The sequence below is a fragment of the Strigops habroptila genome, chromosome 17 (assembly GCF_004027225.2).
Source record: "Strigops habroptila isolate Jane chromosome 17, bStrHab1.2.pri, whole genome shotgun sequence".
NCBI lineage: Eukaryota > Metazoa > Chordata > Aves > Psittaciformes > Psittacidae > Strigops > Strigops habroptila.
The window spans coordinates 2,960,762-2,981,352 of NC_044293.2; the positions used below are offsets into that span (position 1 = coordinate 2,960,762).

Below are 20,591 nucleotides of genomic sequence, written 5' to 3' on the forward strand. Positions count from 1 at the left end.
TAATGGGGTTTGGGCTCCTTTGAACCCAAAAGTGTGGTTGCTGGAGCTGATCAAGCCTAGTCCTGTCACAAGAACAGATAATGATATTTCAGCCTTCTGAAATTGTTGGAGTTTCTCAATGTCGTTCCTTGGAGCTTAGCTGGACCATGCAGAAGGAGCGTGTTTCCTGAGTCTGTTTGGGATGCAACTGAAATGTCATGAGAGGAGGAAATTTAATGAGACATTTCTTTCCTCCAAAGGAAAGCTCAGCTGAACTTTATCCTTGCACCCCTCTGGTCCATGCCCATGAACTCTGCTTCAAATCTCATCCTTAGTCCAAAACAACTAAAGCCTCCAGCTTCCCTCGGCTCTGTATCTTGCTCTTGTTAGTGAAGAGGTGCTCCAGCAGCAAGCAGGAGGTGGTCGATCTGCACAGTGAGGCTAGACACTCATCCGGGCTCTGTTGCAACGTGTTCTTGTGTTAAATGCCATCCTGATGCTGTGAACTGATTGTTCCAAAGCAAAGAGATTTGGGGAGCCCTGTACCTTATGCTGCTGATGCTCCTGCTCCCCTCCATCTCTCTGCTACCCTTGCCAGACTCCAAAAGCAATTAGGATTGAGACACGAGGGTTGCATTGCTGTAGGTGTTAGGAGGGTGGATGGCTGGTACATGGGGCAAGTGACTGCCTGCTCTGTCTCTGCTGCAGGCGGTGGGGTGAGCCGCCTCGATGGGCGCTGTAACTCATTCTCTCTTGGACAGGTAGAATTGGAAGGTCTCACCGGCCACATCGAATTCAACAGCAAAGGCCAGCGATCCAACTATGCCCTGAAGATCCTGCAGCACACACGCAGCGGCTTCCGGCAGGTAAGAGCTGCCCGGGGGATGGTCTGTGTATAGCTCGGTGTGTGGATGTTACAGCAGCTCTCTCTGGGCCTGGGTTGGCAAACAAACCATGTTTCACTTCATCGAGAATGTGGCTTGATAGAATTCAGATTTGTCTTCATGCATCAGGCCCCTGAGGTGGTGATTTTCGAGCCAATATCTGTCCTGTCACAGTAACTCTTCTGTGCAGGAGATAATTCACAGCAGAAAGTGTGTACCAGATAGAAGCTCACACTCAAGGCACTTTAGTTCTTAAGTTTGTGGAGACACACATACCCAGAATTATTTGAATAAGGAAAAATGAGAGAATTTGCCATTAAACGGGCAATAAAGGGTACTATGAACCTTTCCAAACAACTGTTTCTGGGAAGGAAAGTGAAGGGGGCAGTCCCATGTCAGGAGCTCCCAACCATCTCTCCCCAGCGTGCAGGAGGAAGTGTGAGATAATTTACCTCTTGGTTTATGATGCGTGTTCCTCTGTAATGGGTTTGCTTAGCACAGACTCTCATTTGATTTTGTCTCAGTGCTCATAAATTCCTTACAGCATTGGTCCTTTTTCTGCTTATTAACTTTTTTCTGTCCAAGGAATACTTTCTGGCTCCAGCTAAGGTTAAGAATAACCTTGTGGAGCCACAGATATCAAACTGGTGAGATAGCATCACACAAGTCCAAGAAATTGGGCTTTTACTCGTAAATAAGAACCTCATTCAGGAAAGAAACGGAAGTCCCAGGAAAAGGGTTTTCATCTGTTTTATTTCCCTGCTGCCAGTTCCACACCTGCCCTTTTCTCAGAGATTGCCACTTCTCCCACATGCTGACAGAGAACAAAAGCTGTTGTATCTTACCCCACACCGACAGCATTTTGGCATTAGGAAATCTCTCCTGGTCTGGCAGAAGCGAATTGTAGCCTTGGCAAGGATGTTGCCTGCCAGTTCTTACCTGCCAAGTGACAGCTCAGCTTTGATGCTGCCTTTAGCTGAGTGAGCAGGGGATCAGGATGGCATTTTCCCCACAGTAAGATAGCACCAATGCCCTTTTAATCATTTCCCAAACCCATCATACTCTGAGCAAAAGTGACAGATCCAAGCCCATCTGCATTAATAACAGCACGCACTCAACTGGAGCAAAGCAAGCAAATGCTGTAAGATTCATATGACAGCTATGTTTTTGATGTGTTTAAATGTGGCAGGGTGTTCACGTTAAACACACATGTCCTCTTGTAGCAGTGCTTCTCCCAGAGCTTCACAGAGACTGCAGCCTAATGTGCCCTGAGACACAAGTCTCGGCTCTGCTCCCCAAACCCAGTCTGACAAGAGAAAACCTTTTCAGACCTGTTGCAACAGCTCGGTAAATGAACAGCTTTATGTTTCAGAGGTACCCAGGGGGCTTGTCTGACTGATAGTGATGTCAGGAGGGGTGTTAGGGCCCCAAGCGGCTGCAAGTTCATTATGATGTGCCCAACTGGGAAAGAAGTCCCTGGACAGAGCTCTGAAACCCAGGCAGGCCCCTCTTTGCCACCACAAAGGGAAGCCAAAGGCCACTCTGCTGTGCCATAGATGGTTATTTTCTTCTCACCAGCCTGGCTTCTTGTAATAAAAATGACTAAATAAATTGCAAGAAATCATTTAATTAAACCAGCTATGAGGGGACCAGGGTAAGGAACAGACATTCACATCCTGGAGACAGTTTCGTTCCCAAGGGTTATGATATTAACTCATTTGCTCAGGGTCTTTTTTGAAACACTTCTATTCCCTCCTTAGTTTTAATCAAGCTCACGCTCTCTGCCCATTTCTCTCTTACCCTCTCTCTCTTTCTTTCTCCTTCCATCTATCGAAGCCACAGGGACTTCCAGCTCATCAGCGTTGATACAGAATTCAGTGCATTTGGAAGCTGATCCAGCCAGCAAACAAATTAGAGGCACTTAGATTTTCTAACTTGCTGTTACTTTTGGGCAAGGAGAGACAGGGCTTTTTGACATCCAATTTTTAATACATTTATGTAACGCACCAAACGTGTCTTTTCCTGATTTAGCTTAACTAGTGGAAATTTTTCCACAGCCATATGAGAGCTGCTCTCTGTTCATAGGATGTGCAATAAAGCATGGGCTCATTAATGTGCTGGTGATCCATAGATCTGACAAGGACTGAGTTTGGAAATGTCATCTTTTTATTTTCTGCCTTTCTTTGCCCCTTTAAAAAACACTTCAGCACACCCCTCCGGTTTCAGTGCGGTTATGTGCAGTAAACCAGGAGCTAAGGTTTGGCAGCTTAATAGAAGGGAATAAAGAGAGGCTGTGATTTACATGGCCCAAGGGAAGGCATCTGTTCAGAGGGGAGGCAGGGAACGCTGCTGACAGGGCTGGAGCCCCACCATGGGCACATTGTCCTCAGCTCTGCCTGTGACCCCTGGCTCTTGCCTGGTCCTTGGTACAGCCAATTAGTTGCCTTTTAGCTCAAGGCTCTGCTGGTGTCCCAAGACAGAGCAGTGGGAGTGATGGGGGTGTCTAATCGCTATGTTGATGACATGCAGATGAGTTACCAGCCGATAGCTCTGAGACCATCCACAGTCCTCATCACATCAAACCTTTTTAACTTAGAAGCGGCTAATCAGCCTCCATGGGACTTGTTTCTCTTTAGCTGTAACCCTCAGCAAGAGTTCAGGGAAAGATCCTGCCAAGGGTCAAGTATCTTTTGCCCCCCAGGACCTGACGAACCCGGCGTATGGCACCATCAGTCCTGCCTGGACTATGTCAGGTGTCAATCATGTTGTCTGAAGGCAATGTCTGGGGAGATAGAGGATCACGGGGGTTGCTGCGTGGTCTCCAGCGGGGTGTGTGCGTGTCTCGTGGTTGTACAGTTGGTGCTCTCTGTGTCCCATGCTAACTCCTGTAGACGAAGCTTTTGCCTGGTTGCCTTGCTGGCAGCAGTGTCCTTCAGGAGTGCCAACCGCTGTGCAGTGTCCTCTGAGAGCTTTCCTTCGTTTGTTTTATTCCCTTTTCCCTCCCCAGAACTCCCAAATTCCTCCCTCTTCAGACCAGCAAAGGCACCATGTACCTACTTAGCTATATCTTCTCCTGGCACAGTGGCTTTCCTGTTAGTGTTGACAAGGTTCTCCAGATTTGATGAGAGATGATAGCGTTTTGAACTCCTGCCTTTTCCTGCAGACAGGGAGGAAGGAGAGGTGAGGAATGTTAGCTTTAGGAGAGTGCTTGCTAATCAGAGCCCAAAAGGTAGCTGGGTTTGTTGTAGTGGAGGTCCCCTGCCTATTTGAAGACATCTGTATTCAGAGCTGGCTTTACCTTAATTTTTAGCTGGGGAGCGAGGATGGTAAGTACCTGTGGTGCCTCTGAAGCTTACAGAGAGCTCTTGCTATGTCATCGCTCCCTGCCACCAGCAGCCATTCAGGCCTGCAGGGCACCGAGCTGAAGACTTCATTAAAATCATTAGTTTGAGCGGTATTTTGTCACCTCACGCCAGAAGGAACTTGAAAGCTCAGGCATTAGCGTGGCTGTGTCTGAACGGGGGAGCTGAAGGATTGAAGGAGTGAGTCAGGAATGCCCCGTTTGCATCGTGTTAGCTGCTGGTGATGAGGAATCTTTTAAGTGTCACTGATCAGAATAACACCTTTTGCAGAGCAACTAAATTGAGGCACCTTGCATGCCCGTGGGGATGGAGCAGTGTTATGAGCAATGGCGCTTCCTTGCGTTTTCCGGGCTCGAGGCTTTTTGGGCTGGGTCACATTGGAGCTCTGTTTGCTCCCTGTCTATGACAAGGACATATAACAAGACAGACCTCCTGCCTTGAGATGCTGGCAGGCATTGCATGGCAGGACAGGCAGAGGGGGCTGGATCTCCTTATGGCCCTGTAAGGACATAGAGGGAACATTCTCCATCCAAGCCACAAGCTGTCATCTGTCACCAGGTTGGATAATCTCTCTCACAAAGGTATGGAGCTCCAGCTTGCAGCAAGGTGGCTGTGTTGCCCTCGTTGCTCTTCTGGGAAAGGTATGCCACCACTGAAACTCCTCTGATCATTAGAAACCCTCTTCCAATTTTCAGCCTGCTTATTTCTGGCTGGTTTATATCTATTTATTTTTGTGCCAGTGCTATCATTTTAGCTTCAAAAGCTGTTCTACCTCTTTGCTATGGGCCTCCTCCACCTGGTGTATTTATACAGACCAATCATATCTGCTACTAAAAAATCCCGAGTCCTAAAAATTCTGAAGTCCTAGTCCAGAGCCTTAACAACAGGATCATCTTTTCCTTGTCCATGTAGAGCATTTGATTGTTTTCTAACACATTTTGCAGGTGAATGTGTTTTCTGTTTTTCAGAGGCTCTTTACATGTAGATAGAGATGATTAAAATCACCTTGACATCCATCTTGCAAGAGAGGAAGAAATCTGATGATCCCAGACATCCTGAAACATTACACTTCAGAAAAAGCAAACAGCATGAGGAGTCAATTAGTGGCTTTATCATACTGTGAGGGGGACAGTGGTGAGCTGGGAAAAGCCAGGATGGGCTTGAAGTACCCCAGTACATGAGAGTGTTTGGCTTTGGTGCTGTATTAAAAGCAAGGTCAAACCCACTGCACTGTCAGAGGGGGAGGCAGTCAATTAGTCTCAGTGTGCCAGCAGGGGAGGGACAAATTTGAGAACAGTGAGGGCTGTTAAAATTAAAGTTAATCTGTCACTAATCTCTGGTTGTGAAATCTGGGGGAAAAAAATTAGGCAATGTTTATGACTGATCACTCAGAGAGGCAATTGCTGCAGAGGGTCCGTTGTTTAGCAATCACAGCAAGAGGAAAGCGTTGGGGAATACAGCCAGGATAAATTCATCCTGTCACACTGATGCAGACCCTGCTCAGGCCACTTAAACCTGTGCTTCAAGGACTCCCTGGCCATGAAGCGCATGGTAAATCTCCCAGTTTGGGACAGTTGCTCCTAGAGATGAGTCCTGCACTACAGCGCAACTGTGGTGCTATGAGCTTGGTGGTAGTAAGGTCACAACAAGCTGTCAAGAGAGCAGGATGCTCAAGATCTGCTCCCAGACATGCTGTCACTGTGCCTCCATGTTCCCATCTGTCACGTAAGGCTAATAACCCCCCAGTGCCTCTCCTGGTGGTTGTGAGCCATGAGGGTTAATGCTTCCAACGCATTCAGAGGTCCTTGCCATGGCTGGTGCTTTTAGCAGAGCATTATTAACGGTGGTGAAGGGGCTGGGCTGACAGCTCAGAGGAATAATCTCTGTTGTGTTATCTGCAGAGTAAACAAGCCCCTCCTGGGGTCTCAGCCAGCTCTGCCTGTGCTGCTGCATCCCAGTGCCTCAACTCCAGCCAGGGAGGAGAGCAGACATGGACATGCACATGACTGTCCTTTGCTTTCCCTGCCTGCTTTCCTTCTGCAGAGCCATTGAGTATAAGCTGCCCTGTTTGAGCTTCCCACCGCTCCTTATGCCTAGGGCTGAGGGGACTGGATTTGGGATTCCTCACAGATGGCAACTTTTGTAACGGCCTGTCTGTCGTTTGGGCTGGGTTTGTACTGACAGCCAGGAGAAGAAAGGAATTGGCCCTTTCCTCAATGTCCAGACCAATCCAGGCTGCTGACAGCGCAGCAGAAAGGCTGCAGTTTCAGGTTGTGTTTGGCTGGGAAGTGACTCTGAAGTCCTCGAGCCATCAGTCATGCCAGAGGCAAAGCGCTGCCAAGAAAAGAGACTGAGTGCGTGGAGTCAATCCTGGGGCGGTGTAAATCAGCGTGCCTCCCATGCATTTCCATGGCAGTGCCTCCGTCTGGCCGGTGGCTCTGCTGTCGCCTTCCACCCAACTCTTTGAACATAATAAGATTACTCTTTGACGGAAGAGAAATCGATTTGTTCCTACCACCCTGACAACCGTGGCACAGCGAAAGGATAACCTGCCTGAGACCAACAGCGCCCGAGACAGCTCGTGTCAGTGCAAGGGAACAGGGAATGGATTTGCTCTGGCAGCATGGCTACAGAGGAGCTGTGAAGACACCCCTGCACACTGGGGTCACCCTCTACCTCTTAGGGGTGCAGCAAATCTCTTAAGTAGTGTCAGCAGACTTAGGCTGTGGCCAGCAATACAGCATGCAGAGGGTTTGAACCTGATAGAGGGAGAGAGGCTTTGCAGGAGAATAAGGAGAGAGAAGGGGTCTCAGAGAGAGCTGGCCTCCCTCAGCCACTGGTCTATCCATGAGAAAAAAACCGAGGCTCTTTTAGGAAGCATAAAGAGAGAGAAAGCCTGATTTGCATGCTCAGAACAAGCTGCTGGAGGTGCTGATCTCCCTGCCCAGAGCTCTGAGGGAGGGAGATTAGGCTCTTGAAGTTAAAATTAGGTTTTGTTGAATATTCCTCCCCCTGGCTGAAGGCAGCGGTTGGTTGCCTTGCGTCACAGCTGAGTCACAATGTCCTCCCAAGCACTGGAGGACCGGTCCGTGCCACTGGTGGTGGGTATCAGGTTTGCTGCAGCAATGCTGATGCCTGGATGGGTGAAGCTGTCCATGGAGCTGTCGGGTGTGATGAGCCTGAGTCAAGGAGTTTGGACGCACTTAATCATAGTAGTTGGCATCGGTTATAGCAGATAGAGGAGATGAGTCATGGTGCAGCACCACTGAGAACATGGCTTCATTTCACCAACTGTCACCAAGGTGGAGCTGCTGGTCAGGGCTGGAAGGCATCTGCCCTGTGTTGGCACTGACTGCTGCTCTGGGATTGCAGGGGAAGCCGTGATGCTGTGATACTCCCTGTCAAGTGGTGTTTTCCTCCGAGGAACAAACAATGCCTATAGCAGCCATCAGCTAATGACAGTGACACTCACAGGAGGACAGTGGAAGGTTTTGCTTGCTTTCAGGCAGGTGAAACCTTTGTTCAGAGTTACACAAAGTGCATAAGGCAGGACAGGAATTGGTGGCAGGAACCCTGTCTCCCCATTTTTGGGCTTTCACTGTGAAATCAGACTTCCAGAGCTTCCTGAAGTTCTTCCAAGCTGTGTCCTTAACACACAGTGCACGTGTGAGTGTGAGGGATGGCAGAGACTACCAGTTGCACTGCACTGGGAGGGATGAGCTTGCAGGTTTGGCTGTGTGGGGACTGCTGGGTAAGGTGGGCCTGTGTTGGTGGCATCTGGGTACAATGCAGAAGGCTGCTTGGCTGCCATGAACTGCCCATTACACGGCTTGTTCCTGGTGCAGGGCTTTCCCACTGCTGCACAAGGACATGTGCGAAGGCTGTGAGCAGGGACAGGATTTTGGCATTGTATTTAGGTGGGGGTGTGCTGGGGCCATGTACCAGTGTGTTAATCTCTCTGCAGGCCCTTTATAGGGGTGCACTGTAAAGCTAATGGAGCATTCATAAACACCTCTTCCAGGCCAGCTTTGATGGTTGTCTATCACCAGAGCCATATGGTGGGAGCATATAGTAATTCGCCCTGTAAATTCCCTTATTGTGCTGTTTTATCTCTCCAGATTGGCCACTGGCACGTTTCTGAAGGACTCAGCATGGACAACAGGATCTTTGCCTCCAACATATCAGACAGTCTGTTCAACACCACACTCATTGTCACCACCATCCTGGTAAGTGAGGGGGTCACCTACAGTTCCCATTAGCTCTTCACCATCCCAATGCTTAGGGTTGTCAATCAGCTAAAATATCATCCCCTCTTCCTGCCCCTGTTGGCCCCCAGCATGCAGCATTGAACACTGATTTCATAAAGAACAGACAATCCAATCTCTAATTACAGCACTGAGGACAATTCATGACAGTGTAATTAAACTCGAGTTGATGTTTCATATGGAAATGATATTTGATGAGTTCAGAAGCAGCTGGGGAGAGGACTGGGATGGGGATAAGTTGCCATTTTACATTCATCTTGGAATGATGTTCTTGTTTTGTGTTCAGCTGGTAAGTTGGAAGGGACAGTTGTCCCTTCTACCCATAAAATTACTGAAATTGGCCAAGATGGGTGCAACTTTCATGAACCAAGACTTCACATCTGCAGGCACCACTGTCCTTATTCCAGGTGCTGCCCGTCCCATGATTTTTCCCAGTGCTCCTTCAAAAAGACACTCAGAATCCTTAAGAACTCTGTGGGATGTGAGAAAATAGTGCCCAAACTTTGCTGATAAGAGGGACAAACTGGAGTAGTGGCTGTATGCCAAGAGAGGCTAGGATCTCTCTGTCCTGCCATAACTTGGAGCAGTCACTGGGCTGCTCTGGCATATCCCATTTGGAAACAGCCCCCAAAGCGTGATCCCTTAGCTCTGCTTCATATCCTAAACTGGGATAAATCTGCTGTGCCTCCATCCCATCTCTGACACAGCAGGGGCCAGTGAGTACCAGTGTAGAAACAGCTCTGCTAGCTTTACACCTTGGGTTCCCAAGTGGTCAAACCAGCTCTCCACATCTCTTATACCCTGATTGAGAGGGATTGGAGATTGGCCTGGGTGCCCCTGCTCTTTCTGCCCTGTGCTCGGCGCCGTGCTGGTGGGATATCTCGGCTAAGATGGGAATGACAGCTGCCCAGTTTCAATGCAGGAAAACCCTTACTTAATGCTGAAGTGGAACCATCAAGAGCTGGAAGGCAACGACCGCTACGAGGGCTTCTGCGTGGACATGCTGAAGGAGCTGGCAGAGATCCTGCGTTTCAACTATAAGATCCACCTCGTTGGTGATGGTGTGTATGGAGTCCCTGAGGCAAACGGCACGTGGACAGGAATGGTCGGGGAGCTGATTGCTCGGGTAAGTGAATTAGCTGCTCTTTTTAACTGTGCTCTAGTGGGACTTGGCAATGAAAAACCCTGGTGCTTTTTTATTAAGTGCTCCAGGATGATAAGGATGGACGAGGGTTTTAAGTGCATTTGTGAGACTTCGACCAGAGGATCTCCACTTAATGTGTTCTCCCAATGGCAAATGTATTTGTTGTGTTGATGTGACAGCGTGTAAAGTACTCAGAGGGAAGAAAGTAAGAAGTGCATTTCTATGCAGAAAAGTTTGGGCAGGTTCATTTCACCCCATTAATTTTGAGTATTGTTTTCGGAGAACGCTTTTTGTCTGCTTGAAGTGGGTGGATGGAGATCCTTTCACAGCTCTGCTTTGCAGTGCTGCTGCACAGCAGCTAGGCTGAAACCTGAATGCTTTGGCTGGGTTAGACAATACTTCGGAGTTCATGTGTGCTCAGCCTGTACTCGTCTCCCTGCTCTTTGTTTTCCTCTGCAGTCAAAGGTAGTCCTTCCCCAGGGATCCTGAAGCTTAAATACAGCTCACAAAATGCTCCAAGATCCTTAGTAAAATAGGCTTAGCCAAAGCTAACATTAAGATTGATGTTATTTAAACTAATACTCCCTTGCTCACCGATTTCTACCCTGCCTTGTTATTAGCGAAGCACCTGTGAGAACCCAGTGACAGCTTCTCAGCTGGTGGCAAATCCACAGTGAAGTGTATTCATGATAATCCACTGTGTGAGAGGAGCCTCTGAGCCACCCCATCATTATCCTCACAACAGTGGCACATCCTCCTGCAAAGTGGAGGAATAAGGGCCCCAATCCATCCCCTGTGGCTCCAGGCAGCGGTCTGGGGCTCCTGCTTTGCTCCCTGCTGTGGGACATCAGTGAGCATCTCTAGGAGATGCCCACCAGCATCTGTCTGCTTCTTCCTGGATGGCCAAAGAGACCAGGTTGACACTCATCCTACCTTAGGATCTTCATCTAAAGTCAGGTGGGACAGCTGAAGGTCTAAAAGACTTTCTGAGGGCCAGGGTCAGGGCATGGTATGGGCTGGAGATCCCTCCTAAACTGGCGCCCTGCCTCCTGGGTCGCCTTTCCCCGATGGAGCTATAGTTCTCAACGCCAACTGAGATCCCACCTCCGTCTGCTTCTACTAAAAAGCCTTCTGCATGGTTGTTTGAAAATGCTGGGGGCTATTGGCATAGTTTTTATACATATCTCTGTGTGTGTATATACACACACTCACAATTACGGCTCTGCAATGCTGCTTTTGGGAGGCAAGGTGGAAGGCACAGAGAGCAGCGTGTGATCTGTGCAAACAAAGGAAGGGAACAGCCATCAGATTTTTGGCCTACTAACCTTGGCAGTGCCTCTCCATTAAATGGGAGCTTCTGGAGGGTTGTTTTTCTTTAGTGCTAAGTGTTTTAACTTCATCTTCGCATGGAAACCATTTGTTTCTTCTGCAGCTCGAGCCTTATTTAGGAGGATTTTTATTTCTGCTTCAGCAGCGCGGAGCTAGCAAAGCCTATGTGAGGCTGAATCAAAAACTGGAGAACAGAAAAAGCTTTCTCTGCTTTGTTCTTCCTAGGGCCTTTAGAGTCTTTATAACGGCTTCAGCAAGTTTTTGATCAGTCCCGGGGACTGACACTTTGGATCAGGTCAGCTGGGGCAGAGCTGGCCATGTGCGTGCTGTTGTGTTTATTCAGGGCTGCCTGGGACATTGCTTTCTGAGGCCATTTCACTGCCCAATGGGCTCCTCTCCTTCCTTGACAGTCAGCCCCCAAAGGGGTTTGTTCCAGCCCCTTGTTCATCCCCTATCCCACTTCAGGACCACTCGAAGCATAAGAGCCAGCACATCCTATGCTGGGCACACACATTCGTCTTTCAGTGGATTTATCCCCTGGCCACTTTTCTCCATGCATTCTTTAGCACAGAGAGGGGACATCAATTGGGACACAAGCTTCCCAAATCCTCCACAAAATAAAAGCTCTGCACCTGCATCTTTGTGCAATGCTGTATTACTATAGGCAAGTGATTCCTCTTTTGCACTGATCAGAAAATAAGGCTTGTCTCACAGGCACTTAGGACCAGAAGGTCAGACAATTACCCAACTCCATGCAATACCTTTCCAGTATTATTTTTAGCTCTGTAACCCCCCTGTGGCACTGAATCTCCTCAGAGCCATAGGGCTATACGGGGAAAGTGTTTCATTTTATTGCTTCTAAATGAACAAGCTATTGATTCATTATTAAGTGCTGAAAATTGTATTACAGCTAATTGTGCGCTATGATGTGATTGAGAAGGATGCTATATAAGCATAAATCTGTTGTTGACCCAAATTCACCAATACATATCTTATTGACCTGCTCACAAAGCTAATTAAGAGCTAAGGAAGAGGGGGACTGGGATGGCTTGGGCGATTAGTGGAAGAGCTGTGGAGTCTCCTGCGTCTGGGTCTGCAGTCTTGATCCAAGATCTTTTTAGAGGGAGGGAGGGAGATGAAGCTGTCCATCTCATGGAAGGGTCCTGCCTCAGGAGCAGCAACACTAACAACTGAAAGGACCTTAAAGCTTTTGGGTGATGGTTTTTCCAGCTTCCTTGCTGGTGACCAGGTTTTACAATCAGAGGTGCTCTCCCTTCAACTGCTACAAAGATGGGGAATGGCAGGAAGGGGAAAGGAGGGAGAAGATAGCTCACAGTTGGCAGACCCGCTCTCCACTTGGCAGTGGGTGATCAGAGAGAAAAGCTGTGTGTGGGTGAAGGGAGGGGGGAGTCTGTTTGCACACTATTGTGCTGGCAAATGTGACATCGGGGGGCTTGACAGGGTGGCAAGCGGGGAGGTGTGGGAGCTGGTTAGGTCTTGCTGCTGCTCCCCATTCCTTGTGCTTCACCTTAACTGGCTTTTGCCATGGGCATGGTGACCACCTGGCACAGATGCTTTCCACCTATAGAGATCCAGGTGAAGAAAGGTGGGTAAAGGCAGACCTGAGGCTGACATCTGCACTGATTGCTGGCTCTCATCCCTGACTGTGGCTTAAACGGAGGACTGCGGCCTCCAGGGTTTTCAGGCTGTCACTTGTCATGTGGCAGAAATCATGCATGTCCTTAAGAAAAATTCAGACACTGGTTTTGAGCGACCCTTGTCTGGCCCTGCTTTTAAATGCAAGAACATGCATCTGAGTGCACAACCTGGCTGCTGCTCCCTCCATCAGTAGGAGCCGCAGAACCCAAAATAGCTCCTGTCAAATCAGATGGGCAGTTGGAGCGGAAGCAATCAGTACATTGATCCAGTGGCAGAGCTGTACTCGTCGTGCCATGGGACAGATCTGCAGATGCAGAGAGACTGCTCTGTCATTGCTGCGGTGGTGCAGGAGCTGCTGCTCAGGTGAACAGGCTGCAGCCGAGCCGCTGTGCCATGTGCTCAGGTGGGTCCTGATTTGAGCTTTCTAGAAGGCCCTCTAAGCATGGAGACAGCATTAAGAAATAGCTTTCCCTAACCTTGGTCATGCTGTCATGGGCAGCACTGGCGAGACTGATGCTCTCGTGTGTACCCAGGGGATGTAGCATCCAATGTGCTGTTCAAGTCAGGGACTCCTGCTCCTGGAAGAGCCTTATGCTCCCAGAGCTGCCCTTCAGGCTTGTTTTCCATGTTTCTGACACAGAGATGTCCCAAAGGCTTTCGCCAGTGGGACTTTCTCACTGTGCTTTGTGTCTGTAGCCTGACAGGAGGTTGGGAATCGCTGTGGGGCTGGAACAGGGCTGGTCTCCCGGGTGGTAGCCCATGCCTTGGGATGCTTTGGCGGGATCCTCTCTGCCCGGGCTGACATCCGCCCCATTCATCACCATTAGTACCGAGATGAGCCTTGTCAGCACCCGCAGCGAGCAGGCGGCTGCCTCCTCTGGACTGGCAGTCCCTGCAGTTTGCTTCTTAAGGCTGCTTAATTGCCGTTCCTCTCCAGGAGCCCAGCTCAGCCCCGTGTTTAGCATCCTTTACAGCAGCAGCATGAGCCTGATCCCATGGTTAGTGCCAGGCGTGGAGGTGGCACTTCATGGTTTTATCTCAAACACCAGCCCACCTGGGCTTCCTCTTACCTAGTGAGAGTTTGGCCTTGTTTAAGCAGTGTCTTGTTAAGGAAGTGTCTATCTCTACTCCCAAAATGCTCTGGGTCTTTTTCTAAGCCTATTTCACACTGACATTTATAGCTGCAACTGTGCTCAAGGATGAAAATCAAGCAGTGTTTGCCCCTTCTTCCCCCCATCCTTTTCCTCCTGTTCTCTTTTCCCGCAGGGCTCAGCTGTGGACAGAACGCAGAAGCACAAAGCAAAATCCATTTCTCCCTCAATGCATTGTTCAGCCTATAAAATGCCAACTCCTACCCATGCTCAGGTGGGGAGGGCTGGAGAGCACTCAGGTTGGCAGAGCTCCTCTGTAACTAAGATACAATGACCTCAGTGAATCACACGAAGTTTGGTTAACATCAGGAAGCAAAGTCGAAAGCATGAAATGGATAATATTCAGGCAGAGAACACACTGCATGTCATTCCCAGATCAAAGTTTAGTGCTGTCAGAAATTGGCTCTTAACTTGCGTGACTTCTGAGCCTGCAGAGAGGGTGAGTGAGTCTTTAACAGAACACAGCTAAAGCCACAAGGAGCCAGGTCCCTGCCGCAGGGCACAGGAGAAGGAAGATGTGCATGTGCACAGGTTAGAGCAGGCTGTAAGCTCTGATGCTGATATAAGTCCCAAAAGGATGAAAGTTGACCAAGCAGGGAATGGCCATAAGGAAATTGGCTCTGATGGTATGGCAGGACCCTCTGGAAAGAAGAGAAGGGACCTGGGCACAAAACCTGTGTGCCCAGGGAAGGTAGCCTTTCTGCGCTGCTTCTGCTCCATAGGCAAAGGATTTGGGATGGATTTGCACTATATTTTGCATAGGGAATAGCAGCTTTCAAGATGTTGCTGCCTACTTGATCTGGAAGGGTCCCAAAGAACAAATAGTAGGGGGGATAACTGGAGCGCAGAAAGTTCCCTGACCACGTCCCACCCATGAGAAAGTAGGGGATGGTGATTTAGCTGGGTAGACCTGGGGGCCACACTGCTTTTTTCAGCAGCACCTTTTATTAGCCTCTGGATGGGAATAGAAATGTCCTTAGAGGTTTTGCATGACACACCTTTGATGCTGGCATATTTACCATCTATTTGCCGGTAGAATTGTATTCTGTTTGGAGAAGAAATCTGTTAGAATAAGCCGTGTCTTCACAAGGGGCTTTCCTGGGAGAGCTCTCCCCAGGACAATACTACCTGCAAACCCTTTGAAGTATAGACAAGAGTGGTTTAGGAAGCTTTAGGCTCTCCTGGTGGATTAAAATCCCTCACCTGCCATGTTCCACAGGTGAACTGGTTACCTTTTAGTAATCTGCTGGTGTTTACACAGCGCTCAACTGCTCACACACCATGTTATGATTATTGGTGCCTTTTAAAAACCCTGTGGGTAAATGTCTGCCTAGGCAGAAATTCTCCCTAGCTCATAATTCATTCCAGCCTGAACCTCCTAGGAATCTGTAATAGCTACTTGGAAACAATTGCAGAGATCTGGCACTGAGCTTGTCCAATAAAGCAGTCCTGCACAGACTGTGAAACCCATGACCCCCTTGCTGGGCAGGCTTGCAGAAGACCTTGCCTTTCTTTGCCCTTTCCTTCATCCTGCAGGCTCCAACAGTGCTGCTCTTCCCTTTTGCAACTCCAGCCTTTCACCAGCCCTGCCTCCCTGCCTGCCTTTATGTCTGTTGAGGGCAAAGGGGGGGAAAGCAAATCTCTGCTGAGAGTTGATTAGTCCTCTTAAGGAAAGTAATGCAAGAGCAGCAGGGTCAGAGAGCATGGTGAGAGTGATGTATCTGCAAATGTGCCTTTGTGTGGAGCATGGATCCAGGGAGATAAGCCCCTTATTTTACTGGGTTTTTAGTCCTGATGGTGCCCTGGCTGCTGTACAGACCATATGAAACTTAGGGACAACAAGTGCAAATAATTGTTCTTTTCCTCCCCTTCTCTTTTTCCACTTGTATAACCATCATCCTGCAAAGCAGGCAAACAAATGTCTAAGGGAATGGAGAAGGTTAAATTTTGACAGAAAGCAATTACAGACATTAAAAGAGCTACAGTAATAAAAATAATATTTAAAATTCAAATCCCTTATCTATATTACAAGGGTATTAACATTGGAAGAAATTCTTTCTAATTTTTTCCCCTAATCTCATTTGCTTTGCAAGTCATTCTGGAAAATGTTATGCCAGTCGTCTAAATTTTTTGGAGGCTGATCTGCAATTATGGAAGTCTGGGGATGGCAGGCTTGTAAACTCACGGTATGGGGGGTGATGATGCTGCTTTGCTATGCTTTCCTACCTATGGTGCTTGCAAGTAACACTCTTGGCTGGAAGGGAGCAGCTGTGTTCAACGGGGGCTTTGGAAGGGGGAGGTTGTATCTTCTTTAGATTAGTACCCCGTTAATTGTCTTGATGGCTCCTGTTTTGCCAGGTCTTAAAGCATTCAAGTAATTGAAATGGCAATCAGGCTGCGAGCACTTGGGGAACGGGTTACCACTCTGTTTGCTTTAAGCACAGTGAGCTCCCCACTGGTTGCTTGGTGCTTTTCCAACCTGCAAGTATAGAGATAAAAGCACCCATGTGAGGAAAGGGAAAATGAGAATGGTCTGGAGCACAAGGGGGGTTAAACTTTGGAATGTGTTGGAGCAGGGTTTATGCAAAACCCACCCAGGGAAAGGGATGCAGGAGCACAGTCTGAACTAGTGAGCATCACCAACCACACGCTGTTTCCACGGAGCCTGAGGTTTGCCCCACAGCAAAAGCACCCCCAGAAGGATGGGACATCCATCCTCTAGGAGCGGGTGTTGTGTGTGGCCCTGGCACAGCTCTGCTGCTTTCCCAGGCTCAGGATCCTGAACCTCTCTGCTCTCCTTTCCCTCCAGAAAGCCGACCTGGCCGTGGCGGGGCTGACCATTACCGCAGAGCGGGAGAAGGTGATTGATTTCTCGAAGCCATTCATGACTTTGGGAATTAGTATTCTCTACCGAGTTCATATGGTAAGAGGTTTATTTTATAACCATTTATGTCCTTCCATTATTTGCATGCAAGCGTGCCGAGATATAGAAGAAAAATGAATGACTCATAAAAATGTGTTGGTTTCTTAATTAAGCGCAAATGTGTTTGACCTTTATTGCCTTCTTTCCTCTGTCTTTCTGCCTTGTGTCAGCCTGGTGGATTGGATTCCTGTTGTTCAAACCCCCATCCTTGCTGGCTCTGCTTCCTCTTATCCTTCCATATAACACTTCCTGGGGGGCCATGAGCAAAGCCCTGGTCCAAATGTCCTAATCTCAGATGTGTTCCCAGCCTCTGTGATTGCAGCCTTGCTGCCTTCTCTCATCTGAGAGTAAGATCAGGCCAGGCAGATATCTAGGATCGCTTTCGTGGCTGTGACCTCCTGTAAATGCTCTACACACAGATTGGTGCTCTGCTTTCTTAATCACAAGCAGGAAGGGGAAAAATGGGCACTCCTGAGTGGCCCAGGGCACTGCCTGGAGAAGGCACACAACAGGCTGAACTCTGCCACATGCAATTAGCTCCTTGCCCTGCAAGGGCTCTGTTTCTCTGCCCTCAATCCTTCTTATTCACCTCCTCACAGTTGTTCACGCTAAAGATCAGCAGGTCCTGCAGCCCAGGGAAAGCTCCTTGCAATTAGGATGCTCCCTGCTTTGCATGGGTGCTCTCAGACCATTTGCTTCTGGCTAGGAAGGAGTGAGAAGGGAGCTTGCCGTTGTTTAGCAACTAGCTCTGGTTGTTGCTCCACTGCATTCAATAATGTCTTGCTATCCAGCAGCAGCAGTGGCATAGTTAGATGCTGTCACCCAAAAGGCAGGTCAGGCATTACGTGGTGGCTGTGGCTTGGAGCAGAATCTGCCCAGGGGATTCACTTGTGCAAGCTCATACATGATGTTGTGCCTTGTCTTTGCTTAGACAACACTTGTTGTTTTAAATTCTCATAGATTTTCTTGCACTCCCATTTTCTGTTGTTCTTGCTTCTTCCTGAAGCTCAGGAAAGGACAGATTGCCCCCATAAGGGCCACACAAAGACCCTGGTTCCCTGGTACCCCAGGAGGTGAACGCGGGCAGCCAGGTCCTTTGTAACAGGATGTCTTATTATTCCCAATCTGCAGTCTGGAAATGTGCTCTGTACAGTGCTGAGTGTGATGCAAAATAGAGCCTTGGTTTCCCATCAGCTCAATAATAGCAGCCAAAAGGGTAAAACAATTAAAGCTGCCTCTCCCAGCCACCCCCTCCATTCGGAAGGCTGTTAAGGATGCAATATTTGGTATAGGCATAAACAAACTTGTGCATATATCTCCGTGCCGAGGGGCTGCTGACAGGAATAAACACGTAATTAAAACCTAGTTAAAATTGTTCCCTCTTGTAAGTGCACAATTTAGGATCAATGACTTAATAGATCAAAAAGGGTCAGACTCTTCAGCCTCCAGGAAATCAAATCTAACTGTCCCTTTTCTTTTACACTCGCCTTTTCACACCACGAGCTTCCCTGTGGATCCAGGAAGTCTCTTGGCTGGATAATACTGGAGTTTCTTGCTTTCTCACATACATTTGTAAAGTTTGGGGATTGAGTACTATGCGCGCTCTGCCTCTGCTTTACACCATAACCTTCAGCGCCTTCCTTAATGAGGCATCATTCCCTGAACAGTGTGAAGCTGATGTTGCTCCCTCCAGAGGAAACACAGGAGTGTTGGTGCAGGGTTTGCATGTGATCTGCTCTGTAAGTGCAAAGCATTTGCTGCTGCCTCTGTGCAAGCTCAGTATAAATGTGTATGATGTGTCTGCTCGTAGTGTATGTTCTTCAGGGCAGGGACCATCTGCTGCTCGCACTGGTACCAGAGTAAAGCATCACAGCCATGTTCCATCCTGCCCTTCAGGCGTTCACCAAACCGAACAGGATTAATAATTACTCTTCAAAAGTGTAGGCAAATAGTTCCCTGCTGTTGGCCAGGACTTGGTTTTCAGCTGCATGATGAAGGACCCGGATAGCGCTTTGACTACGGTTGCTGCCCGGTGACCCAGGCAGGCTTCTAAAAGACATGCAGGGCATCTCCCGGGTCGGGTCACCCTGCATGAGCCCTGCTTTACTGCATGAAGGCCATGAGGAGTGATGGCAGGGGCAGCAGGGAGATCTCCCCTTCCCTCTCCAGCACTTCACCAGGTCTTTGTCCAGACTTTTTGGCCTTTGAGGAAGAGTATCTGAGAGCTGTGTGGCAATTAACTTGTGAAATTGATTTATTTAACAAGGAAAGGCAAGATAGCCAATTGCTCTGGTTTTCCTTTAAGGATGTGGTTTGGAGAGCAGAGGAAGGCAGCCCCATCTGCTCCCATCTCCTCCCCTCCCTTTCCCAACCCAACAAACATGTCTTCAATGTCAGAAATTGCAGCTGACATACGTTAATCATGGCGCAGCTCAGGCGCAGCCTAACGAATAACCACAAATACATCTCTTATCTCCACACCCTGGTCTCCTACCAGTGTGATGACATTTACTTTAATTTCCATGTTACTTCAGTGGCAAGTCATTTCTCCCCCCTTTCTCCTCCTCAGCCACCACGGGTGCCTGTGTCTCTTATCACACGTAACCAAATATGGCAGCTTTAAATGGGGCTGTCATTTTTCTCAATTTCACTTGTTGTGATATAATCAAGTATGGATTTCGAACATGGGGACTCTAACAGGCTTTCTGACTTGCAGGCTGCTAAGAGAAAAGGTTTGCTTGCTTTTATTATGTCCCCGTTCTGACCAGCTGGTGGGACCTATGGAAAGCAGGAGATAGATGAGTCCTCTGCTTGGCAGAGGGCTCTAATCAGGTGCCCAGTGCCATTTCTGCACAAAGGGATGTTGCAAGTGAGGTTTATTTGTAGCATACACATGCTTTTACTCACATACCTGCCTCTTTGGCAGGGAACAAGGGACTGGCTCGCACATGATTCTGGCTCATCAGCCCTTAAAGTCCTTATGAGCAATTTTAGGTTTGGTGAGTACACTGGAAGAGCTGAGTTTAGGCCAAGTGAACTGAGGCTTAAAGTGTTTCTACTTGATAGCTGCAGAAGATGCAAAATGGGAAGGACTGGATGAACAGCTCCTTCAGTTCAGCCAGAGGAGGCTTGACAGCCAAGGCAGAGGAGCTGAGCACCTCTCCTGATAACACATGCTGCTCTGCCAGCAAGTCTCCCGCCGCACTGAAGCAGGGATGGGAGCAACTGCTGGCCCCAGGCACGCCCTGGACCATGGCACACGTTGGCCTGTCGGTTGTGAACCATCTGGCAGGCAGGGAGTCCATAAAGTCTCTTACAGACCTGAACACAAACAAATCCAGGACCATGCTGTATAGCTCACTCCTCCTCCTCTTCCTGGATGTCCTGCAAATTCAGGCTTTTCGGTCACCTGTGTCTGCCCAGAAAACTGGTTCTCTCTGGCTGAAAATTAAGATCTCCAATGACTGAGGACGGTAAATAAATCTCTCCTGCTTTCATCTGAGGATCTGCAGGAGGCCTTCATCAATTACTGGACATTTTGAACATTTCTATTCCAGGAAAAATAGCTCTTCCAATTAACAAAGCTGTATTGGGACCAGCTAAAAATATCTGACAGGCTCCAGATATTGTCATTCCCATCTTCAAAACAGACAGATAAGAGAGAGTTTGTGCCCTCCATGGGAACGGAATATCTTTATTCTTATCCACAACTGTGAATGAAAAGAATATGTAGCAGCAGCCTGAAAATGACTGTAGCTGAAGAGAACCAGAACTACTACTACTGTACAGTCACAGGAGAGAGTAATTGCCAAGCCTGAAAATTAAAGCTTCCAACACAATTTCCTTAATGAGTGTAATTTATTGACAAACTGCCCCAGAAACATAAAGAAGACAT

General features: G+C 48.4%; 1 protein-coding gene across 4 annotated transcripts in view; it reads left to right on the forward strand.

Moving 5' to 3' along the window:
- The window catches only part of GRIK4 (glutamate ionotropic receptor kainate type subunit 4), a 184,051-nt gene that overhangs the window by 149,895 nt on the left and 13,565 nt on the right, over positions 1-20,591 (forward strand). For all 4 annotated transcript variants that reach the window (XR_003994261.1, XM_030505324.1, XM_030505323.1 and 1 more), the window contains 4 exons: positions 741-845; positions 8,344-8,451; positions 9,413-9,616; positions 16,583-16,696. Coding sequence is in view for 3 of the 4 variants with exons in the window: in XM_030505324.1 (XP_030361184.1) it covers positions 741-845; positions 8,344-8,451; positions 9,413-9,616; positions 16,583-16,696 (531 nt within the window). In the remaining variant the exon portion in view is untranslated. The remainder of the gene's footprint in view (positions 1-740; positions 846-8,343; positions 8,452-9,412; positions 9,617-16,582; positions 16,697-20,591) is intronic.